Below are 25,785 nucleotides of genomic sequence, written 5' to 3'. Positions count from 1 at the left end.
TGGGCTACAGCGCTCTGGGAGCAGTCTTCACGGCTCCTTCTGACATACGATGGGTTTGTAAGGGAGCTCAGAACCGTGTTCGATCACCCTAATAGAGGCGAAACCGCTTCAACCGTGCTACTGTCAATGAGACAGGGGCGCCGGAGCGCAGCTGCCTATGCAGTCGACTTCCGCATTGCGGCTGCGAGATCCGGCTGGAATAGCGCTGCCCTCCGCGCCGCCTTTGTAAACGGACTGTCTTTGGTTCTTAAGGAGCACCTGGTGGCTAAGGACGAACCGCGGGATTTAGATGAGCTCATCGATCTCGTCATACGGTTAGACAACCGGTTAGAAGAACAACGGCGGGAACGAGACGAAGGGCGTGGCCGGGCACGCGCCGTCCCTCTCCCTTCCGGTTCCGACCGCGCTCCGCCTTCCCCACGCTCCACGGCCCCTGCGCTCCGTGGGGCCACAGCTCCCCCTACTGACGAAGCTATGGACACGAGTAGGGCAACATTTAGGGCACCAGATGCACAGAGGAGACGGGCCCATGGAGCTTGTTTTGTTTGTGGTGCAATAGAGCACCATATGAGAGACTGCACCGAGCGGTTAAACTCCAACGCCCGCCCCTAGAAACTGGGCTAGGGGTGGGCCGAGACATTCACGTGGGACACACCCACATTGCCACACGACTCCTGGTTACGATCCTTTATGAGGACTCAACCCTGAAGGCCCCAGCACTGGTGGACACGGGCTCTGAGGGGAATCTGTTGGACAGCAGATGGGCCAGGGAGATAGGGCTCCCTCTGGTGGCGCTTACCTCGCCTGTGCAGGTTCGGGCACTAGATGGCTCCCTACTCCCTCCGATCACACATAAGACACCACCTGTAACGCTGGTGGTGTCAGGAAACCACCGGGAGGTGATTGAGTTTTTTGTGACTCAGGCCACTTCCCGTGTGGTTTTAGGTTTTCCCTGGATGTTGAAGCACAATCCCCGGATTGATTGGCCGTCCGGGGTAGTGGTTCAGTGGAGCGAGACCTGCCATCGGGTGTGTCTAGGTTCCTCGGTTCCTCCTGGCTCCCAAGCTAAGGAGGAGGTCAGAGTCCCGCCCAATCTGGGGACGGTGCCGGTGGAGTACCACGACCTTGTCGACGTGTTCAGCAAGGATCTGGCTCTCACGCTTCCCCCCCACCGTCCGTACGATTGTGCCATTGATTTGGTTCCGGGCAGTGAGTTCCCGTCCAGTAGGCTGTACAACCTCTCACGGCCTGAGCGTGAATCAATGGAGACCTACATCCGGGACTCGTTAGCTGCCGGGTTGATCCGGAATTCCACCTCCCCGATGGGCGCAGGTTTCTTTTTTGTGGGTAAAAAAGACGGCGGACTTCGTCCATGCATTGATTATAGGGGGCTGAACGAAATCACGGTTCGCAACCGATACCCGTTGCCCCTGTTGGATTCGGTGTTCACGCCCCTGCATGGAGCCAAAATTTTTACCAAGCTTGATCTTAGAAATGCGTATCACCTGGTTCGGATCCGGAAGGGAGACGAGTGGAAAACGGCATTTAACACCCCCTTAGGTCACTTTGAGTACCTGGTCATGCCGTTCGGCCTCACAAACGCCCCCGCGACGTTCCAAGCCTTGGTTAACGACGTCTTGCGGGACTTCCTGCACCGGTTCGTCTTCGTATATCTAGACGATATACTCATCTTTTCTCCGGATCCTGAGACTCATGTCAGGCATGTACGTCAGGTCCTGCAGCGGTTGTTGGAGAACCGGCTGTTTGTGAAGGGCGAGAAGTGTGAGTTCCACCGCACGTCTTTGTCCTTCCTGGGGTTCATCATCTCCTCCAACTCCGTCGCTCCTGATCCGGCCAAGGTTGCGGCGGTGAGAGACTGGCCCCAACCCACAAGCCGTAGGAAGTTGCAACAGTTCCTAGGCTTTGCTAATTTCTACAGGAGGTTCATTAAGGGCTACAGTCAGGTAGTTAGCCCCCTGACAGCCCTGACCTCACCAAAAGTCCCCTTCACCTGGTCGGATCGGTGCGATGTCGCATTTAAGGAGTTGAAACGGCGCTTCTCGTCTGCACCTGTTCTGGTGCAGCCCGATCCTAGTCGCCAGTTGGTGGTTGAGGTGGACGCCTCGGACTCAGGGATAGGAGCCGTGCTGTCCCAGAGCGGGAAGACCGATAAGGTCCTTCACCCGTGTGCCTATTTTTCCCGCAGGTTGACCCCAGCCGAACGGAACTATGACGTCGGCAATCGAGAGCTCCTTGCGGTGAAAGAGGCTCTTGAGGAGTGGAGACATCTGTTGGAGGGAACGTCCGTGCCATTCACGGTCTTCACTGACCACCGGAACCTGGAGTATATCAGGACCGCCAAGCAGCTGAACCCCAGGCAAGCCCGCTGGTCACTGTTCTTCGGCCGTTTTGACTTCCGGATCACCTACCGTCCCGGGACCAAAAACCAAAGATCGGATGCTTTGTCCCGGGTACATGAAGATGAGGTCAAAACGGAGCCGTCGGATCCCCCGGAACCCATCATCCCGGAGTCCGCTATCGTGGCCGCCCTCACCTGGGACGTAGAGAAGACCGTCCGGGAGGCCCTGACACGAGACCCGGACCCCGGAACCGGACCAAAGAACAAACTTTACGTCCCACCAGAAGCCAGGGCTGCAGTTTTGGACTTCTGTCACGGTTCTAAGCTCTCCTGTCATCCTGGGGTGCGAAGAACCGTGGCAGTCGTCCGGCAGCGCTTCTGGTGGGCGTCCCTGGAGGCCGACGTCCGGGGTTACATCCAGGCCTGTACCACCTGCGCCAGGGGCAAGGCAGACCACCGCAAGACACCGGGATTGCTACAGCCGCTGCCCGTGCCTCATCGCCCCTGGTCTCACATCGGCCTGGATTTCGTCACGGGTCTCCCGCCGTCCCAGGGAAACGCCATCGTCCTCACGATAGTGGACCGATTCTCCAAGGCGGCCCACTTCGTGGCCCTCCCGAAGCTGCCAACGGCCCAGGAGACAGCGGACCTCCTAGTCCTCCACGTCGTCCGTCTGCATGGGATACCATCAGACATCGTCTCCGATCGCGGTCCCCAGTTCTCCTCGCATGTTTGGAGGAGCTTTTGCCGGGAACTGGGGGCCACGGTCAGTCTCTCGTCCGGGTACCACCCCCAGACCAACGGACAAGCAGAACGGGCCAACCAGGAGATGGAGCAAACCCTACGCTGTGTGACAGCCGCGCACCCGACGGCCTGGAGTACCCACCTGGCCTGGATCGAGTACGCCCACAACAGCCAAGTGTCGTCCGCCACCGGCCTCTCCCCCTTTGAGGTATGCTTGGGGTATCAACCCCCGTTGTTTCCGGTGGTTGAGGGGGAGGTCGGTGTGCCCTCGGTCCAGGCCCACCTACGGAAGTGCCGTCGGGTGTGGCGTGCCGCCCGTTCTGCTTTGTTAAAGGCCCGGACGAGGGCGAAGAACCATGCAGACCGGCGGCGGGCCCCGGCTCCCACGTATCGTCCTGGGCAGGAGGTATGGTTGTCCACCAAGGACATTCCCCTACAAGTGGACTCCCCGAAACTGCAAGAACGATACATCGGCCCCTACAAAATACTCAAGGTCATCAATCCCGCCGCAGTGAGGCTCCAGCTTCCGGCCTCACTGCGGATTCATCCGGTATTTCACGTCTCCAGGATTAAACCCCATCACACCTCACCCCTCTGCACTCCGGGTCTGGCGCCGCCTCCTGCCCGGATCATCGACGGAGAGCCGGCCTGGACCGTACGCCGGCTCCTCGACGTTCGACGAATGGGCCGGGGCTTTCAGTATCTGGTGGACTGGGAAGGGTACGGCCCCGAAGAACGCTCCTGGGTGAAGAAGGGCTTCATCCTGGACCCGGCCCTCCTGGTTGACTTCTACCGTCGCCACCCTGACAAGCCCGGTCGTGCGCCAGGAGGCGCCCGTTGAGGGGGGGGTCTGGTGTGTGGGCCGCTGAAGAGGAGGTACTGCTGGCCCACCACCACCAGAGGGCGCCCTGCCTGGAGTGCGGGCTCCAGACATCAGAGGGCGCTCCCGCCTCACAGGAGCAGCCAGGACGACAGCTGTCATCCATCACGGGAGACAGCTGATCCCAATCAAGACGGAGGTATATCAGCAGGACGGCATCTCCACCTCATTTGCCGAGATATCGCCATACCTAAAGAGGTAACGTACTCAGCTGTTGTGTTGTCTTTCAGACAGTGAACATTGTTGCTTTGTGTTTTGACAGTAGTCAGTGAGTACTTGCAGCTGGAGACTGAGTTGGACTTTTCACCAACCTTTTTTGATAAGTACTCATACTCCTTCCTGCACATACCAGTTGTTGATGAGAGGTGGAGGTGGACTCTCCACCCTCCGTGTTGTTGGGTGCAGCCGCATCCACACCTGACTGTTTCTGTTTCCTGCCAGCAGTACCGGATCCGGCGAGCGGAGGCAGTGGCCACCTGGGAATTCGGGACTTGGCGGCTCCAGTATCCCCGGGGTCCGGTGGCGGAGGAGATCGGGTTGGTTCCGGTTCGACTTGGACAGATGTCTCCTATCGTCGAGCCTGCCCACACGACACCTTTGAATTAGACTAAATCTCTCTATTGTTATCAGTTGTATTTGTTGTGCCGTTTTTCCACAACAGTAAAAACAGTGTTATTTGATTCCTCCATTGTCCGTTCATTGTCGCCCCCTGTTGTGGTTCCGTGTTCCTACACTTTCACAACACTTTCTTTTGTTGTGTATTTTTTTCTTGCGTTCTTGTTTTTTTCCTGTCACTGTCACGTGTAAAATCTTTTGTGTCTTTAACGTTTTGTTTCTGTCCATCAGGTCCAGACAACAGCAGCTGTCCTGTCGGCTTTGAAAGAGGAAATGGCACACAGTGTGTCGGTGAGTTCTGCTGATGCACATGTTGGTCCCTGGGTGATAAAGTGTTAAATGAACTCTGTGATTGTGGAGGTCCGAGTCCAACTCCTCTGATCCGCTGAATCACCAAGTCTCAGTCTGTTTATCAGCTGAGGCATGTCAGGCTCTCCTGTTCAGGTTTGCTTCCATTTCAAAGATGACCATCATCCCAGCTGAGTGGAAGAAGGGACTTAAACGTCTCTGGATCATCACCTGGACTGCAGCAGATTCAGGGTTTGTCGGGTTTCTGCCAGGAAACAGGATTATTCTCAACAGGATTCAGTTCCAGCTGTCAGACCAGTCTGGCTTTGCACCCAAGATGTCAGCCATCATTCTCTTCCCAGCTCTACCTGTACTCACTGAAGAACGTTTGATCCCCAGCATGACCAGGTACTGAGAGTGCTGTGCAGAGTGGAGGTGGAACCTGACCAGGATTTGTTCTGGCCCTTATCCGTGTTTCCGTGGACTGGGCGTTGGGTAAGGTTGTGAGGTCATGTGACCTGGGTACCTTTCTTGGTGTTGAAAGGTTTACTGACTCTGAGGACCGTGCTGTTGTCTTTGGATGAGTGGATTCTCAGATTGCAGCATTGAGGAGTCGGGTATCTGGGTTTGTGACTGTCCTGAATTAAGACTAAGGTTCAGACTTTTGTTCATGTTCAGCATCACTGATCTCAGTCTTTGGGTCCTGAGACACTGATGGAGTCACAGAGCTGCTTGACAGACCTTTGCAAGAGGACACAGGTCCAGCTTTGGAAGTTTTTGTTGCTTCCAGACTGTCTGTGTCCTCGTGACAGCTGGACTCTAAGCAGCATCTGAAGACCATGACTGGATCCAGCTCAAACTCAGGCTCTCTGAAGAACACTTCTGTCCCACTGGAATGTTGTTGTCCATTCGGCTGCTCCCGTTTTTTTTTTGGGGGGGGGGGGGGGGTCGCCACAGCGGATACAGTCAGATCCGCATTGATATACAACCCCTGGCAATAATTATGGAATCACCGGCCTCGGAGGATGTTCATTCAGTTGTTTAATTTTGTAGAAAAAAGCAGATCACAGACATGACACAAAACTAAAGTCATTTCAAATGGCAACTTTCTGGCTTTAAGAAACACTATAAGAAATCAGGAAAAATAATTGTGGCAGTCAGTAACGGTTACTTTTTTAGACCAAGCAGAGGGAAAAAAATATGGAATCACTCAATTCTGAGGAATAAATTATGGAATCACCCTGTAAATTTTCATCCCCAAAACTAACACCTGCATCAAATCAGATCTGCTCGTTAGTCTGCATCTAAAAAGGAGTGATCACACCTTGGAGAGCTGTTGCACCAAGTGGACTGACATGAATCATGGCTCCAACACGAGAGATGTCAATTGAAACAAAGGAGAGGATTATCAAACTCTTAAAAGAGGGTAAATCATCACGCAATGTTGCAAAAGATGTTGGTTGTTCACAGTCAGCTGTGTCTAAACTCTGGACCAAATACAAACAACATGGGAAGGTTGTTAAAGGCAAACATACTGGTAGACCAAGGAAGACATCAAAGCGTCAAGACAGAAAACTTCAAGCAATATGTCTCAAAAATCGAAAATGCACAACAAAACAAATGAGGAACGAATGGGAGGAAACTGGAGTCAACGTCTGTGACCAAACTGTAAGAAACTGCCTAAAGGAAATGGGATTCACATACAGAAAAGCTAAACGAAAGCCATCATTAACACCTAAACAGAAAAAAACAAGGTTACAATGGGCTAAGGAAAAGCAATCGTGGACTGTGGATGACTGGATGAAAGTCATATTCAGTGATGAATCTCGAATTTGCATTGGGCAAGGTGATGATGCTGGAACTTTTGTTTGGTGCTGTTCCAATGAGATTTATAAAGATGACTGCCTGAAGAGAACATGTAAATTTCCACAGTCATTGATGATATGGGGCTGCATGTCAGGTAAAGGCACTGGGGAGATGGCCGTCATTACATCATCAATAAATGCACAAGTTTATGTTGATATTTTGGACAATTGAAAGGATGTTTGGGGATGATGAAATCATTTTTCAAGATGATAATGCATCTTGCCATAGAGCAAAAACTGCAAAAACATTCCTTGCAAAAAGACACATAGGGTCAATGTCAATGAGCAGATCTGATTTGATGCAGGTGTTAATTTGGGGGATGAAAATTTACAGGGTGATTCCATAATTTTTTCCTCAGAATTGAGTGATTCCATATTTTTTCCTCTGCTTGGTCTAAAAAAGTAACCGTTACTGACTGCCACAATCTTTTGTTCTTGATTTCTTATAGTGTTTCTTAAAGCCAGAAAGTTGCCATTTGAAATGACTTTAGTTTTGTGTCATGTCTGTGATCTGCTTTTTTCTACAAAATTAAACAACTGAATGAACATCCTCCGAGGCCGGTGATTCCATCATTTTTGCCAGGGGTTGTATTAGTTTTACGCCGGATGCCCTTCCCAGTTTTACCTGGAGAAACACATGCAGAGCTGCTGGTGTTCTGAAGAGGTCTCCCATCCAAGGACTAACCAGGTCCCACCCTGCTTAGCTTCTGAGATCTGAGGGGATCAGACTGACACCGAGCAGACCGGCTGCTCTGTCCCGCTGGAATGACTTTTGTAAAATGTACAACCGCAAATCAGAAAAAAGTGATACAATATGGAACAAGTGAATCTAAATATAAAGAAACATAGTGATTTACTTTGATTTTGATTTTATTGCAGACACAATGAACCTGCTCCTGTATTTCAGACCTGCAACACAGTCCAGAAAAAAGTTGGGACACTGAAGCATGTAACACTTTGTAATGTTTTCATCCTTCTCACAACACGTAAAAGACATTTTGACGTTGAGGACATAAAGGGATGCAGCGTCCCAGGTCTTATTTTGTCCCATTCTTCCTACAAACATGTCTTAAGGTGTCCAACAGAATGGGGTCATTGTCGTGGCATTTTTTGTTCCATACGTCTCCTCACATTCTCTGCTGGGGACGGGTCAGGACTGCAAACAGGTCAGTCCAGTATCAGTCCCCTACGCTTCTGCAGCCATGTCTTTGTAATGTGTGCAGAATGTGGTTTAATGTTGTCTTGTTGAAAAATACATGGACGTCCCTGGAAGAGACGTCATCTTGAAGGTAGCATATGTTGCTCTGAAGTCTCAATGTACTTTTCTGCATTAATTGTTACGATTTGGAGGCAGAGTCAAAATAAAACCCCAAGATGCAGGCAGTCAGGAGACAAACTGTAAAGTGCAAAAACCATGGTGCTTTAATTATCAACAGTGCACATAAATATGCCAAAATCCACCAGTACCGGGACCAGCATGCAGAAGAGTTCAGACAAAAGTACAGGGTGGAGATCGAATGGGAGGTGCAAGAAGTAAACCAAAGTAACGGTGCCAGGATACACAGTGGGGAATAATGACCATGAAATACTTACAGAAAGCGACCACGGGAGAGGCTACCAAAACCACCTAATACTGGCAATCGACCGGCAAAGGAACAAGCATGCAGGTGTGACTTAAAAATAAACAGAACTCATGAACTCAGGTTCATTAATGAATCAGTGAGGGCTGAAAAAACAGGGACACGTGAGGAACTAACGGAGCACAGGGCGGCTAAAGACTAAACAGACATTAAAACGAACGTGGAAATAAAACCTCATAATGAAACATAACCAAAGACATATGACTGAAATACACATCAAGAACAAAATGCAAAAACAACCGTGGAAATCAAGTGTAAGTGCAACAAAGGACAAACTGACATGAAGTACTAAAAATTAACAAGAAGGCAGTCAGAACCTAAACAACGAGAACTAAACTAGAATCCAAAACCTAAATCAAGCAACACAAGCAGAAAATAAACCTGGAACTCACACGGAATAGAACAATGAGTGACAAAACCTAAGAACACAGAAAAAACAAACACAAACACAGAATCACCTTGACACAAGAGGAGACGTAAGAACCAGACAGACAAAGATGACAAACACAAATGACCGACACACGCAGGGGAGAGAACACAATGGATTACAAACACTCACACACAAATGAAATGAAGTTGATCACAGAAAACATGAAATATTTTTGGGTTCATCCTGTCTGCAGTGAAATCAAGTCAAAGGAAACATATGCAGATTTTTAAAAGTTGTATCTTCATATTGTCCCAACCTTTCTTGATTTGGAGTTGTGCAGTTTCTCTGGGAGAGCTGCTGTGAGGGAACGTTACCGATAACGACATGGACACGCGGCGTGCTGCTTGAGCACCGTTCAACAGCCTCAGAGCCGAGGACCCGAGAGGCTGGACCAGGACAAGGACACGTGTCCACGTGTCATCAGGAGACGAGGAGAAAGCCACTGGTCTCCTTAGGTGGCCTCAAACCCAGAAACCATCAGTGGTATGGCAGAGACATGGGCAGCGAGGGGAGTGGAGGAGAAGAAAAGAGAATCAGAGGAACCAAAAACAAACCAGATTAAAGCTGTTTGCACGTGATGAGAAGAGACGCATGTCGCTAAAAAAGTGATGAGAGTGGAAGTGCAGGGAAAAGACGATTCAGGATTGGAGTCTGTGGAGGAAGTCCATCGGAACCGCGGAGCCACAGAGACAACGGTCACTGAGGTCAGAGGTCACAGAGGATGTTTTGGATGGATGCTGAAAATGTGACTGTGTCCTTGAGCAAGGCACTGAAATCCAAACGACTGTGAGCTGTTTGTCAGGTGGAGGCAGCAGAGTGAGAAGGACAGCTTCTCCTGTTTGTGCTTCTCTCAGTGTGTGTTCACAGAATCAACGTGTGTGTGTGTGTGTGTGTGTGTGTCTGTGTGTGTGTCTAGATGTGAATGAGTGTCTCCAGTTGCGTCTGTGTGAGAATGGGATGTGTGTGAACACTAGGGGGAGCTACAGCTGTGTGTGTAGGACGGGGTACATCCTGGACGCCACTCATGGAATCTGCATCTGTGAGTATAACGCACCGAAAACAAAGCACATGTTTCTGCCATCAGTGGATTGGGAATAACAACAGAATAAAGAAGATTTCAGGGATCTGTCTGACATCATCAGTGCTTCCAAAACAGGCCCCCTCCCTCCCTCCCCCCAAATGTAACTCCTTAAATCACACCTGATGAACTGAACTTTATTTCCACCATGTTTAGCTCCTTTGAGGTCAGAGAGGTCGAGTAAATAACCAAGAGCCTCATGTAAAAAGTATGAGGAGGGGCAGGAGGAGAAGCATGAGGAGGAGCGGGAGCTGGAGGTGAAGCAGGAGAAGAAACAGGAGCAGGATGAGATGCAGGAGGAGGAGCAGAAGCAGCTGCTTTGTGTTGTGCCTTGTGGTTTATCTGTCTTGTGTTCTGTCTTGTGCTTTGTTTTCTGTCTTGTCTTTTGTTTTCTGTCTTGTGGTTTATGTGTCTTGTGTTTTGTGTTCTGTCTTGGGCTTTGTGTGTTTTATGTTTGTGTCTTGTGTTTTGTTTTCTGTCTTGTGCTTTGTGTGTCTTGTGTTTTGTTTTCTGTCTTTTGGTTTATGTGTCTTGTGTTCTGTGTCCTGTCTTGTAGTTTATGTTTGTGTTTTGTCTTCTGTCTTGTGGTTTATGTGTCGTGTGTTTTGTTTTCTGTCTTGTGGTTTATGTGTCTTGTGTTTTGTGTTTCTTGTGTTTTGTTTTCTGTCTTGTCTTTTGTTTTCTGTCTTGTGGTTTATGTGTCTTGTGTTCTGTGTCCTGTCTTGTAGTTTATGTTTGTGTTTTGTCTTCTGTCTTGTGGTTTATGTGTCGTGTGTTTTGTTTTCTGTCTTGTGATTTATGTGTCTTGTGTTTTGTGTTTGTGTGTCTTGTGTTTTGTTTTCTGTCTTGTCTTTTGTTTTCTGTCTTGTGGTTTATGTGTCTTGTGTTCTGTGTCCTGTCTTGTAGTTTATGTTTGTGTTTTGTCTTCTGTCTTGTGGTTTATGTGTTGTGTGTTTTGTGTTCTGTCTTGGGCTTTGTGTGTCTTGTGTTTTGTTTTCTGTATTGTGCTTTGTGTGTTTTATGTTTGTGTCTTGTGTTTTGTTTTCTGTCTTGTGCTTTATGTGTCTTGTGTTTTGTTTTCTGTCTTTTGGTTTATGTGTCTTGTGTTCTGTGTCCTGTCTTGTAGTTTATGTTTGTGTTTTGTCTTCTGTCTTGTGGTTTATGTGTCGTGTGTTTTGTGTTCTGTCTTGTGCTTTGTGTGTCTTGTGTTTTGTTTTCTGTATTGTGCTTTGTGTGTTTTGTGTTTGTGTCTTGTGTTTTGTTTTCTGTCTTGTGCTTTATGTGTCTTGTGTTTTGTTTTCTGTCTTTTGGTTTATGTGTCTTGTGTTCTGTGTCCTGTCTTGTAGTTTATGTTTGTGTTTTGTCTTCTGTCTTGTGGTTTATGTGTCGTGTGTTTTGTGTTCTGTCTTGTGCTTTGTGTGTCTTGTGTTTTGTTTTCTGTATTGTGCTTTGTGTGTTTTGTGTTTGTGTCTTCTGTTTTGTTTTCTGTCTTGTGCTTTGTGTGTCTTGTGTTTTGTCTTGTGGTTTATGTTTGTGTTTTTGTCAGGATTCAGTGCCAAGTATTTAATAAAATAGAACCCAAATGCAAGACAGCCAAAACACAGGAGGTGAGTTCAAAAAAGTTGCCAAGTTTTAATAAACAGTCACTGAGCCCAATATACAAAAACAAGAGTGGGTAAGGCTTCATGAAAAATAGGCTTTATCCAAATAGGGGTGAGGTTTCAAAAAAACAGCAAGAGTGAGGAAAGTTACAGCTAAAATACAAATAACCCTGAACACAGGGTGAGGGGAAAACCAGTCAAAACAAAGTACAAACAAAAGCCAAATATGCTTTGAGCCCAAGGGAATTACCTGAACATATCAAGAAACAAATAAACTTAAGGAATTTCAATGATCAATAATATAATACATACCACCATGACATGAGAAGCAACAGCAACAAACAACGGACCAGCAAAGACTAAGTCAAAATGTGACCTTAAATATCCAGCTGAACTAATGAGGCACACCTGTATTGATTACACAACAAGAGCATGTACTGACAAAAGGAGAACACCAGAGTGCAGCAGAGAACAGCCTTCCATGTGAAGAGAAATACAACACTTGACCCCCAAGTCATAAACTGAACACATCAGAGACAGGAACTGCAAAAATCAAATGAAACCTGAAGGACTGTTAACACTAATAAAACAAAGAAATAACTTAGACTAAAAAGGGGAACAGCCCTGAACAAACACCAAAAAATAACCCATCACAGATGGCTGCATGACAGTTTTGTGTTCTGTCTTGTGCTTTGTGTGTGTTGTATTTTGTTTTCTGTATTGTGGTTTATGTGTCTTGTGTTTTGTTTTCTGTATTGTACTTTGTGTGTCTTGTTTTCTGTATTGTGCATTGTGTGTCTTGTGTTTTGTTTTCTGTCTCGTGCTTTGTGTGTCTTGTCTTTTGTTTTCTGTCTTGTGGTTTATGTGTCTTGTGTTTTGTGTTCTGTCATGTGGTTTATGTGTCGTGTGTTTTGTGTTCTGTCTTGTGGTTTATTTGTCTTGTGTTTTGTGTGTCTTGTGTTCTGTTTTCTGTCTTGTGCTCTGTGTGTCTTGTGTTTTGTCTTCTGTCTTGTGGTTTATGTGTCGTGTGTTTTGTGTTCTGTCTTGTGCTTTGTGTGTCTTGTGTTTTGTTTTCTGTCTTGTGGTTTATGTTTGTGTTTTGTTTTCTGTCTTGTGCTCTGTGTGTCTTGTGTTTTGTCTTCTGCCTTGTGGTTTATGTGTCTTGTGTTTTGTGTCCTGTCTTATGCTTTGTGTGTGTTGTATTTTGTTTTCTGTATTGTGGTTTATGTGTCTTGTGTTTTGTTTTCTGTATTGTACTTTGTGTGTCTTGTTTTCTGTATTGTGCATTGTGTGTCTTGTGTTTTGTTTTCTGTCTCGTGCTTTGTGTGTCTTGTCTTTTGTTTTCTGTCTTGTGGTTTATGTGTCTTGTGTTTTGTGTTCCGTCATGTGGTTTATGTGTCTTGTGTTTTGTGTTCCGTCATGTGGTTTATGTGTCGTGTGTTTTGTGTTCTGTCTTGTGGTTTATTTGTCTTGTGTTTTGTGTGTCTTGTGTTCTGTTTTCTGTCTTGTGCTCTGTGTGTCTTGTGTTTTGTCTTCTGTCTTGTGGTTTATGTGTCGTGTGTTTTGTGTTCTGTCTTGTGCTTTGTGTGTCTTGTGTTTTGTTTTCTCTTGTGTTTTGTGTGTCTTGTGTTTTGTTTTCTGTCTTGTGGTTTATCTGTTTTGCGTTCTGTCTTGTGGTTTATGTGTCTTGTGTTTTGTTTTCTGCATTGTACTTTGTGTGTCTTGTTTTCTGTATTGTGCATTGTGTGTCTTGTGTTTTGTTTTCTGTCATGTCTTTTGTTTTCTGTCTTGTGGTTTATGTGTCTTGTGTTCTGTGTCCTGTCTTGTAGTTTATGTTTGTGTTTTGTCTTCTGTCTTGTGGTTTATGTGTCGTGTGTTTTGTGTTCTGTCTTGTGCTTTGTGTGTCTTGTGTTTTGTTTTCTGTCTTGTGGTTTATGTTTGTGTTTTGGTTTCTGTCTTGTGCTCTGTGTGTCTTGTGTTTTGTCTTCTGTCTTGTGCTTTGTGTGTCTTGTGTTTTGTGTCCTGTCTTGTGTTTTGTGTTCTGTCTTGTGCTTTGTTTTCTGTCTTGTGGTTTATCTGTCTTTTGTCTTGTTCTCTGTCTCCTGTCTTGTGCTTTGTGTGCCTTGTGTTTTGTTTTCTGTCTTGTGCTTTGTGTGTCTTCTGTTTTGTGTTCTGTCTTGTGCTTTGTGTGTCTTGTTTTTTTGTCTTCTCTCTTGTGGTTTACGAGGTCTGTGAGAAAAGTATCCGACCTTTTTATTTTTTTCAAAAACTATATGGATTTGATTCATATGTTTTTACGTCAGCCAAGCTTGAACCTTTGTGCGCATGCGTGAGTTTTTCCACGCCTGTTGGTTGCGTCATTCGCCTGTGGGCAGGCTTTGAGTGAGCACTGCTCCACCCATCTCGTCGTTGTTTCATTGCGAGGAAATGGCGGAATGATTTGGGCTTTTTTTCCATCAGAATTTTTTCAGAAACTGTTAGAGATTGGCAGCTGGAAACCATTCGAAAAATTTATCTGGCTTTCTGTGAAAATTTTACAGGCTTCACAGAGAATAAGGAGTGTTACTACAGCTTTAAGGATGGCCCACAATGGCGTTCGGCGCGCCGCGCTCCGAGCCGCCATCAAGAGGCAGAAACCACCACATCATTTCTAAACGGATGGCTGTGTGGAGCCGGGACCGTCGTGTGCAATTTCTCTGGTTATCACAAGAGCTGGACATCAGCCATTTTCCGGCAGATTTCACTTTTAACAAGAGATTTTGTCATAGAAAGCCGCGCGGAGGCTTCGCGTGTCACGACCGATTCGCTGATGAAGCGAGACAAAGGAACACCTCTGTTTCGGAGTGCCAGGGGACAAGTTGGAACATGTCCAGCTCTCCACAATTTCTCTTATACTCACTCGACTGGTAAGCACTGAAAGCCGAGATAGGCATGTCCCAACTTGTCCTTTAACACTCTGAAATGGAGGTGTTCCTTTGTCTCGCACCATCAGCGAATCGGTCGTGTTAAAAGTGAAATCTGAGCGCGGCGTGCTGAGCGCCATTGTGGGCCGTCCTTAAAGCTGTAGTAACACTCCTTATTCTCTGTGAAGCCCGTAAAATTTTCACCGAAAGCCAGATACATTTTTCGAATGGTTTCCAGCTGCCTGTCTCTAACAGTTTCTGAAAAAATTCTGATGGAAAAAAAGCCCAAATCATTCCGCCATTTCCTCGCAATGAAACAACGACAAGAGGAGTGGACCAGTGCTCACTCAAAGCCTGCCCACAGGCAAATGACGCAACCGACAAGCGTGGAAAAACTCGCGCATGCGCACGAAGGTTCAAGCTTGGCTGACGTAAAAACATATGAATCAAATCCATATAGTTTTTGAAAAAAATAAAAAGGTCCGTTACTTTTCTCACAGACCTCGTATGTGTCTTGTGTTTTGTTTTCTGTCTTGTGCTTTGTGTGTCTTCTGTTTTGTGTTCTGTCTTGTGCTTTGTGTGTGTTGTGTTTTGTTTTCTGTATTGTGGTTTATGTTTCTTGTATTTTGTGTTTTGCCTTGTACTGTGTGTGTTTTGTGTTTTGTTTTCTTTATTGTACTTTGTGTGTCGAACTTGTGGTCGAACTTTCTGCTTTGTGTCAAAGGTCTGGCATCAGCATTTTGAACCAGTTGGAGAGCCCTAATGCTGGACTGCAGGAAACCAGAATATAGAATGTTGCGGTTGTCCAATCTTGAAGAGATAAATGCATGGATCAGGGTCTCAGCATCAGCCATAGACAGGATGGAATGAAGCTTCGCTATATTTTGCAGGTGGAAGAAAACAGTCCTTGTAATATTTCTAATGTGGACATCAAAGGACAATGTAGTATCAAAAATTACCCCAAGGTTCTTCACTTTCTCAGTGTGATGTATGACACACAAGCCTAGGCTAAGTGTTAACTGGTCAAATTGATTCCGATGTCTCCATGAACCAAGAACTATCATTTCAGTCTTATCAGAGTTTAAAAGTAGGAGGTTTCTAGACATCCAGCTTCTCACTGATGCAAGGCAATCTTCTAAGGATTTTACCTGGATGAGATTACCAGCAGTTTTTGGCATGTATAACTGAGTATCATCAGCATAGCAATGAAATCCCAAAACGCCGCAATATGTGCCCAAGGGGTGTTATATAAAGGGAGAAAAGCAGGGGGCCTAAGACGGACCCCTGTGGAACCCGAAATTTCATGTCACTAAGGTTAGAGGTAGTGTTACTGTACAAAACACGGTGAGAACGACTGGTCAAGTATGATGTCAACCATGCAAGGGCACTCCCAGTAATCCCAAAATGATTTTCCAGCCTATCAAGTAGAATATGATGATCCACTGTATCAAATGCAGCACTGAGATCTAACAGCACCAGAACCGTAGTGGTGTCTGAATCCATTGTAAGCAGAAGATCATTCACCACTTTAGTGAGAGCTGTCTCTGTGGAATGATATTTTCTAAAAGCAGACTGCAGTGGCTCAAAGAGATTATTCTCAGTAAGATAGTCCACGATCTGCTGTGACACCACTTTTTCCAGAATTTTAGAGCAAAATGATAGATTTGATATCGGCTGATAGTTTTTCAATACACTATGGTCAAGATTAGGTTTCTTAAGTAATGGTTTAATCACTGCATATTTGAAACATTTAGGAACAGATCCAGAAGTTAAAGAAAGATTAATAATTTCCAGCACAATCGGCCCAAGAGTGGGCCACAGGTCCTTAAACAGTTTTATTGGTATAGAATCAAATAAACAGGTTTTTTGCTTTTTGTAGATGTTATGAGTTTCATCAGCATGTCTAGAGAGATACTATCAAATTCTGTAAATCTAGGTAATACCTCAGTAGTGGCGCCCACATCAATATCAGGGTGTAGTGGCTGGGTTAAGGCATGCTGGGATATATTTAACCTAATGTCTTCAATTTTCTTCTCAAAGTAATCCAGGAAATCTTGTGCTGTAAAAGGACAGTGAACTACAGGTGGTTGTCCATGAATAAGTGTTGCCACTGTGTCGAACAAGAACTTTGAGTTATGCTTGTTTTTGTTGATCAAATCAGAGTAATAGGTCCGCTTTGTAGCCAGTAATGCATGCTAATAGTCTAAGATAGCATCTTGCCACGCTTGGTGGAATACTTCTAATTTTAAACTATGCCATTTCCGTTCTAGACCTCTTGCCTTATGCTTGAGGTCACACAGGCAATCATTGAACCAAGGTGACTGTGTTTTGGGGGAGCACAGTTTTAACACAGGTGGCGCAGTCGTGTCAAGTGGAGTTTTGAGCACTGAGTTTAAACTATCCTCAAGACTGTCTACTGATTGGGTATTTGCCAAATGTGATGCTAAGACATCAGGCAGTCTAGCTTTGAGTTCAGTCTTAGTTGAGGAGTTGATGCATCGCCGTAGTGATATATAAGGTTGTTGTTCCACTAAACACGGCAGCGAAACTGTAAACTTAATAAGTGAGTGATTTTCATGACAATAATACCATGTTCAAGAGCCAAATCCTGGGTATTTCCACTAATGTGCGTCGAGTCCTGAATGCATTGCCAAAATCCTAATGCATCCGCAATTTCCATAAATGATTTGCAGAGGGGATCAGAAGGCTTATTTACAGTATATGAACGTTAAAGTCACCAATGATCAGAATGTTATCTGCACTAGTTGACAAGTTAGAGATGAACGCACCAAATTCATCTAAGAATTCAGAATATGGGCAAGGAGGCCTAAATACAGTGACAAAGTAACACGGCTGATTTTTATTCTTATGATCCTGGCAATGCGTAATATCCTGAGCTGAGCGGAGAATCAGATGCTCAAACGAGTTATATTTGTGACCCCCAACAGCTAATAAGCTAAACCTAGATTTATAAATAAGAGAAACACCCCCACTTTGCTTCGCATCACGAAGGACGTGACTAAATGTATATGCTGGTGGGCAGGCCTCATTTAAGGGGAGGACAGTTGTAGGTTTAAGCCAGGTTTCACATAACCCAATCATATCTAAATGATGATCAATAGTTAGATCATTTATCAACAGTTATTTTGAGGACATTGATCTTATATTAATGAGACCCAGACTTTCTGCTTTGTTTTCTGTCTTGTGCTTTGTGTGTCTTGTGCTTTGTGTTCTGTAAATGACCCCCTGCCCCTGTTTCAGGTTTCTTCCTGTAAAGTAACTGTTTGCTCGTCGAACTCGTTGTTTTCAGGCCGTTCTGATTTAGTCACATACAAAAAAAAAACTGGATTTCTGCCTCATTATGTTTTTTTCTTTCCATATTTGCCTTTTGATTTCTGTGGTGGGGGGGGGGGGGTGTGTCATAGAGTCCCTTTATTTACAGTAGTGTTCAGAATAATAGTAGTGCTATGTGACTAAAAAGATTAATCCAGGTTTTCAATCAATCAATCAATTTTTTATATAGCGCCAAATCACAACAAACAGTTGCCCCAAGGCGCTTTATATTGTAAGGCAAGGCCATACAATAATTATGTAAAACCCCAACGGTCAAAACGACCCCCTGTGAGCAAGCACTTGGCTACAGTGGGAAGGAAAAACTCCCTTTTAACAGGAAGAAACCTCCAGCAGAACCAGGCTCAGGGAGGGGCAGTCTTCTGCTGGGACTGGTTGGGGCTGAGGGAGAGAACCAGGAAAAAGACATGCTGTGGAGGGGAGCAGAGATCGATCACTAATGATTAAATGCAGAGTGGTGCATACAGAGCAAAAAGAGAAAGAAACAGTGCATCATGGGAACCCCCCAGCAGTTTACGTCTATAGCAGCATAACTAAGGGATGGTTCAGGGTCACCTGATCCAGCCCTAACTATAAGCTTTAGCAAAAAGGAAAGTTTTAAGCCTAATCTTAAAAGTAGAGAGGGTGTCTGTCTCCCTGATCTGAATTGGGAGCTGGTTCCACAGGAGAGGAGCCTGAAAGCTGAAGGCTCTGCCTCCCATTCTACTCTTACAAACCCTAGGAACTACAAGTAAGCCTGCAGTCTGAGAGCGAAGCGCTCTATTGGGGTGATATGGTACTACGAGGTCCCTAAGATAAGATGGGACCTGATTATTCAAAACCTTATAAGTAAGAAGAAGAATTTTAAATTCTATTCTAGAATTAACAGGAAGCCAATGAAGAGAGGCCAATATGGGTGAGATATGCTCTCTCCTTCTAGTCCCCGTCAGTACTCTAGCTGCAGCATTTTGAATTAACTGAAGGCTTTTCAGGGAACTTTTAGGACAACCTGATAATAATGAATTACAATAGTCCAGCCTAGAGGAAATAAATGCATGAATTAGTTTTTCAGCATCACTCTGAGACAAGACCTTTCTGATTTTAGAGATATTGCGTAAATGCAAAAAAGCAGTCCTACATATTTGTTTAATATGCGCTTTGAATGACATATCCTGATCAAAAATGACTCCAAGATTTCTCACAGTATTACTAGAGGTCAGGGTAATGCCATCCAGAGTAAGGATCTGGTTAGACACCATGTTTCTAAGATTTGTGGGGCCAAGTACAATAACTTCAGTTTTATCTGAGTTTAAAAGCAGGAAATTAGAGGTCATCCATGTCTTTATGTCTGTAAGACAATCCTGCAGTTTAGCTAATTGGTGTGTGTCCTCTGGCTTCATGGATAGATAAAGCTGGGTATCATCTGCGTAACAATGAAAATTTAATAGGAAATTAGAGGTCATCCATGTCTTTAGTATATGTTTTGAGTACATTTCTTATTGTTACATGGGAAACAAGCTACCAGTAGATTCTGTAGATTCTCACAAATCCAACAAGACCAAGCATTCATGATATGCACACTCTTAAGGCTATGAAATTGGGCTATTAGTAAAAAAAAATTAGAAAAGGGGGTGTTCACAATAATAGTAGTGTGGCATTCAGTCAGTGAGTTCGTCAATTTTGTGGAACAAACAGGTGTGAATCAGGTGTCCCCTATTTAAGGATGAAGCCAGCACCTGTTGAACATGCTTTTCTCTTTGAAAGCCTGAGGAAAATGGGACGTTCAAGACATTGTTCAGAAGAACAGCGTAGTTTGATTAAAAAGTTGATTGGAGAGGGGAAAACATATACGCAGGTGCAAAAAATTATAGGCTGTTCATCTATAATGATCTCCAGTGCTTTAAAATGGACAAAAAAACCAGAGACACGTGGAAGAAAACAGAAAACAACCATCAAAATGGACAGAAGAATAACCAGAATGGCAAAGGCTCACCCATTGATCAGCTCCAGGATGATCAAAGACAGTCTGGAGTTACCTGTAAGTGCTGTGACAGTTAGAAGACGCCTGTGTGAAGCTAATTTATTTGCAAGAATCCCCCGCAAAGTCCCTCTGTTAAATAAAAGATGTGCAGAAGAGGTTACAATTTGCCAAAGAACACATCAACTGGCCTAAAGAGAAATGGAGGAATATTTTGTGGACTGATGAGAGTAAAATTGTTCTTTTTGGGTCCAAGGGCCGCAGACAGTTTGTGAGACGACCCCCAAACTCTGAATTCAAGCCACAGTTCACAGTGAAGACAGTGAAGCATGGTGGTGCAAGCATCATGATATGGGCATGTTTCTCCTACTATGGTGTTGGGCCTATATATCACATACCAGGTATCATGGATCAGTTTGGATATGTCAAAATACTTGAAGAGGTCATGTTGCCTTATGCTGAAGAGGACATGCCCTTGAATTGGGTGTTTCAACAAGACAGTGACCCCAAGCACACTAGTAAACCAGCAAAATCTTGGTTCCCAACCAACAAAATTAATGACTCACAGATGTGAAGAAATCATGAAAAACTGTGGTTATACAACTAAATACTAGTTTAGTGATTCACAGGATTGCTAAAAAAAAGCAGTTTGAACATAATAGTTTTGAGTTTGTAGCATCAACAGCAGATGCTACTATTATTGTGAACACCCCCTTTTCTACTTTTTTTTTTTTTTTTTTTTTACTAATAGCCCAATTTCATAGTCTTAAGAGTGTGCATATCATGAATGCTTGGTCTTGTTGGATTTGTGAGAATCTACTGAATCTACTGGTACCTTGTTTCCCATGTAACAATAAGAAATATACTTAAAACCTGGATTAATCTTTTTAGTCACATAGCACTACTATTATTCTGAACACTACTGTTTGAGGTCTGTTAGAAAAGTATCAGACCTTTTTATTTTTTTCAAAAACCACATGGATTTGAATCACGTGTGATTGCATCAGCCAAGCTTGAACCTTCGTGCGCTTGCTTGCCTCTACTGGTGGTTGGCTCTCACTGCGGTATTGTATCACTTCCTGTTCCGGAGCACAGCGGTGTTTTTCTGTATCTGTTAGCTGTTTAATCTGCGCAGTTAGATTGATCTAGTTATCTAGATAATGATTTGTTTCACAGTGTTATCTTCACGTGCCTTAACTAAAGCACTCCCTCTGCTGAATCACCTCTAAATTATTTACACGTTATTCACTTTGCTTGTTTTTAGGAATCCGCTAGCTTAGCGCAGCTACTAGCTCTTAGCTGGTTTAGCATGGCGGCTTCTCCTGTCTCTCCCGCACTTTTCTGCTCTGGGTGTGAAATATTTAGTTATTCCTCGGCCTCCTTTAGCAGTAATGGTACTTGTAATAAGTGTAGCTTATTCGTAGCTTTGGAGGCCAGGCTGGGCGAATTGGAGACTCGGCTCCGCACCGTGGAAAATTCTACAGCTAGCCAGGCCCCCGTAGTCGGTGCGGACCAAGTTTGCTTAGCCGCCGTTAGTTTCCCTCTGGCAGATCCCGAGCAGCCGGGAAAGCAGGCCGACTGGGTGACTGTGTGGAGGAAGCGTAGTTCTAAACAGAAGCCCCGTGTACACCACCAACCCGTTCACATTTCTAACCGTTTTTCCCCACTCGACGACACACCCGCCGAGGATCAAACTCTGGTTATTGGCGACTCTGTTTTGAGAAATGTGAAGTTAGCGACACCAGCAACCATAGTCAATTGTCTTCCGGGGGCCAGAGCAGGCGACATTGAAGGAAATTTGAAACTGCTGGCTAAGGCTAAGCGTAAATTTGGTAAGATTGTAATTCACGTCGGCAGTAATGACACCCGGTTACGCCAATCGGAGGTCACTAAAATTAACATTGAATCGGTGTGTAACTTTGCAAAAACAATGTCGGACTCTGTAGTTTTCTCTGGGCCCCTCCCCAATCGGACCGGGAGTGACATGTTTAGCCGCATGTTCTCCTTGAATTACTGGCTGTCTGAGTGGTGTCCAAAAAATGAGGTGGGCTTCATAGATAATTGGCAAAGCTTCTGGGGAAAACCTGGTCTTGTTAGGAGAGACGGCATCCATCCCACTTTGGATGGAGCAGCTCTCATTTCTAGAAATCTGGCCAATTTTCTTAAATCCTCCAAACCGTGACTATCCAGGGTTGAGACCAGGAAGCAGAGTTGTAGTCTTACACACCTCTCTGCAGCTTCTCTCCCCCTGCCATCCCCTCATTACCCCATCCCCGTAGAGACGGTGCCTGCTCCCAGACCACCAATAACCAGCAAAAATCTATTTAAGCATAAAAATTCAAAAAGAAAAAATAATATAGCACCTTCAACTGCACCACAGACTAAAACAGTTAAATATGGTCTATTAAACATTAGGTCTCTCTCTTCTAAGTCCCTGTTAGTAAATGATATAATAATTGATCAACATATTGATTTATTCTGCCTTACAGAAACCTGGTTACAGCAGGATGATTATGTTAGTTTAAATGAGTCAACACCCCCGAGTCACACTAACTGCCAGAATGCTCGTAGCACGGGCCGAGGAGGAGGATTAGCAGCAATCTTCCACTCCAGCTTATTAATTAATCAAAAACCCAGACAGAGCTTTAATTCATTTGAAAGCTTGACTCTTAGTCTTGTCCATCCAAATTGGAAGTCCCAAAAACCAGTTTTATTTGTTGTTATCTATCGTCCACCTGGTCGTTACTGTGAGTTTCTCTGTGAATTTTCAGAACTTTTGTCTGACTTAGTGCTTAGCTCAGATAAGATAATTATAGTGGGCGATTTTAACATCCACACAGATGCTGAGAATGACAGCCTCAACACTGCATTTAATCTATTATTAGACTCAATTGGCTTTGCTCAAAATGTAAATGAGTCCACCCACCACTTTAATCATATCTTAGATCTTGTTCTGACTTATGGTATGGAAATTGAAGACTTAACAGTATTCCCTGAAAACCCCCTTCTGTCTGATCATTTCTTAATAACATTTACATTTACTCTGATGGACTACCCAGCAGTGGGGAATAAGTTTCATTACACTAGAAGTCTTTCAGAAAGCGCTGTAACTAGGTTTAAGGATATGTTTCCTTCTTTATGTTCCCTAATGCCATATACCAACACAGTGCAGAGTAGCTACCTAAACTCTGTAGTGAGATAGAGTATCTCGTCAATAGTTTTACATCCTCATTGAAGACAACTTTGGATGCTGTAGCTCCTCTGAAAAAGAGAACTTTAAATCAGAAGTGCCTGACTCCGTGGTATAACTCACAAACTCGCAGCTTAAAGCAGATAACCCATAAGTTGGAGAGGAAATGGCGTCTCACTAATTTAGAAGATCTTCACTTAGCCTGGAAAAAGAGTCTGTTGCTCTATAAAAAAGCCCTCCGTAAAGCTAGGACATCTTACTACTCATCACTAATTGAAGAAAATAAGAACAACCCCAGGTTTCTTTTCAGCACTGTAGCCAGGCTGACAAAGAGTCAGAGCTCTATTGAGCCGAGTATTCCTTTAACTTTAACTAGTAATGACTTCATGACTTTCTTTGCTAATAAAATTTTAACTATTAGAGAAAAAATTACTCATAACCATCCCAAAGACGTATCGTTATCTTTGGCTGCTTTCAGTGATGCCGGTATTTGGTTAGACTCTTTCTCTCCGATTGTTCTGTCTGAGTTATTTTCATTAGTTACTTCATCCAAACCATCAACATGTCTATTAGACCCCATTCCTACCAGGCTGCTCAAGGAAGCCCTACCATTATTTAATGCTTCGATCTTAAATATGATCAATCTATCTTTATTAGTGGCTATGTACCACAGGCTTTTAAGGTGGCAGTAATTAAACCATTACTTAAAAAGCCATCACTTGACCCAGCTATCTTAGCTAATTATAGGCCAATCTCCAACCTTCCTTTTCTCTCAAAAATTCTTGAAAGGGTAGTTATAAAACAGCTAACTGATCATCTGCAGAGGAATGGTCTATTTGAAGAGTTTCAGTCAGGTTTTAGAATTCATCATAGTACAGAAACAGCATTAGTGAAGGTTACAAATGATCTTCTTATGGCCTCAGACAGTGGACTCATCTCTGTGCTTGTTCTGTTGGACCTCAGTGCTGCTTTTGATATTGTTGACCATAAAATTTTATTACAGAGATTAGAGCATGCCATAGGTATTAAAGGCACTGCGCTGCGGTGGTTTGAATCATATTTATCTAATAGATTACAATTTGTTCATGTAAATGGGGAATCTTCTTCACAGACTAAGGTTAATTATGGAGTTCCACAAGGTGCTGTGCTAGGACCAATTTTATTCACTTTATACATGCTTCCCTTAGGCAGTATTATTAGACGGCATTGCTTAAATTTTCATTGTTACGCAGATGATACCCAGCTTTATCTATCCATGAAGCCAGAGGACACACACCAATTAGCTAAACTGCAGGATTGTCTTACAGACATAAGGACATGGATGACCTCTAATTTCCTGCTTTTAAACTCAGCTAAAACTGAAGTTATTGTACTTGGCCCCACAAATCTTAGAAACATGGTGTCTAACCAGATCCTTACTGTGGATGGCATTACCCTGACCTCTAGTAATACTGTGAGAAATCTTGGAGTCATTTTTGATCAGGATATGTCATTCAAAGCGCATATTAAACAAATATGTAAGACTGCTTTTTTGCATTTACGCAATATCTCTAAAATTAGAAAGGTCTTGTCTCAGAGTGATGCTGAAAAACTAATTCATGCATTTATTTCCTCTAGGCTGGACTATTGTAATTCATTATTATCAGGTTGTCCTAAAAGTTCCCTGAAAAGCCTTCAGTTAATTCAAAATGCTGCAGCTAGAGTACTGACGGGGACTAGAAGGAGAAAGCATATTTCACCCATATTGGTCTCTCTTCATTGGCTTCCTGTTAATTCTAGAATAGAATTTAAAATTCTTCTTCTTACTTACAAGGTTTTGAATAGTCAGGTCCCTTCTTATCTTAGGGACCTCATAGTACCATATCACCCCAATAGAGCGCTTCGCTCTCAGACTGCAGGCTTACTTGTAGTTCCTAGGGTTTGTAAGAGTAGAATGGGAGGCAGAGCCTTCAGCTTTCAGGCTCCTCTCCTGTGGAACCAGCTCCCAATTCAGATCAGGGAGACAGACACCCTCTCTACTTTTAAGATTAGGCTTAAAACTTTCCTTTTTGCTAAAGCTTGTAGTTAGGGCTGGATCAGGTGACCCTGAACCATCCCTTAGTTATGCTGCTATAGACTTAGACTGCTGGGGGGTTTCGCATAATGCATTGAGTGTTTCTTTCTCTTTTTGCTCTGTATGCACCACTCTGCATTTAATCATTAGTGATTGATCTCTGCTCCCCTCCACAGCATGTCTTTTTCCCGGTTCTCTCCCTCAGCCCCAACCAGTCCCAGCAGAAGACTGCCCCTCCCTAAGCCTGGTTCTGCTGGAGGTTTCTTCCTGTTAAAAGGGAGTTTTTCCTTCCCACTGTTGCCAAGTGCTTGCTCACAGGGGGTCGTTTGACCGTTGGGGGTTTTTTCCGTAACTATTGTGTGGCTTTGCCTTACAATATAAAGCGCCTTGGGGCAACTGTTTGTTGTGATTTGGCGCTATATAAATAAATTGATTTGATTTGATTTGATGCATGAGTTTTTCACGCCTGTCGGTTGTGTCATTCGTCTGTGAGCAGGCTTTGTGTGAGCAGTGGTCCACCCCCCTCGTCGATTTTTATTACGAATAAAATGTCTGAATGATTTGGAGCTTTGCTGCATCAATTTTTTCCAGAAACTGTGTGAGACCTCCAGGTGGACACCATTCGGAAAATTCAGATGGCTTTCAGGGACGATTTTATGGGATTACACAGATTAAGGAGTGATCCAGCCGGTTTAAAGACCGCCCACAGCGTCTGAGAGCGCTGCGCGCTCCAAGCGCCGATCGACAGACTGAACCAACCAGATCATTTCCAACGTGAAGGCTTTGTTTATCCGGGACGTCGTCTGACTTCCACAAAAATGGCAGAAGACG

General features: G+C 44.5%; 1 protein-coding gene across 1 annotated transcript in view; it reads left to right on the top strand.

Annotated features, from left to right (window-relative positions):
• Positions 1-25,785, top strand: part of LOC117505890 (latent-transforming growth factor beta-binding protein 4-like) — a gene marked incomplete at its 3' end in the record, with an annotated part of 211,270 nt that overhangs the window by 31,968 nt on the left and 153,517 nt on the right. Inside the window, 2 exon segments of the mRNA XM_034165425.1 lie at positions 4,830-4,889; positions 9,738-9,860. Of these exon segments, the coding sequence (XP_034021316.1) occupies positions 4,830-4,889; positions 9,738-9,860 (183 nt within the window).

The sequence above is a fragment of the Thalassophryne amazonica genome, unplaced genomic scaffold (assembly GCF_902500255.1).
Source record: "Thalassophryne amazonica unplaced genomic scaffold, fThaAma1.1, whole genome shotgun sequence".
Classification (NCBI taxonomy): domain Eukaryota; kingdom Metazoa; phylum Chordata; class Actinopteri; order Batrachoidiformes; family Batrachoididae; genus Thalassophryne; species Thalassophryne amazonica.
Note: the sequence above shows the minus strand (reverse complement) of the source record. Positions and strands in the feature narration are given on the sequence as shown.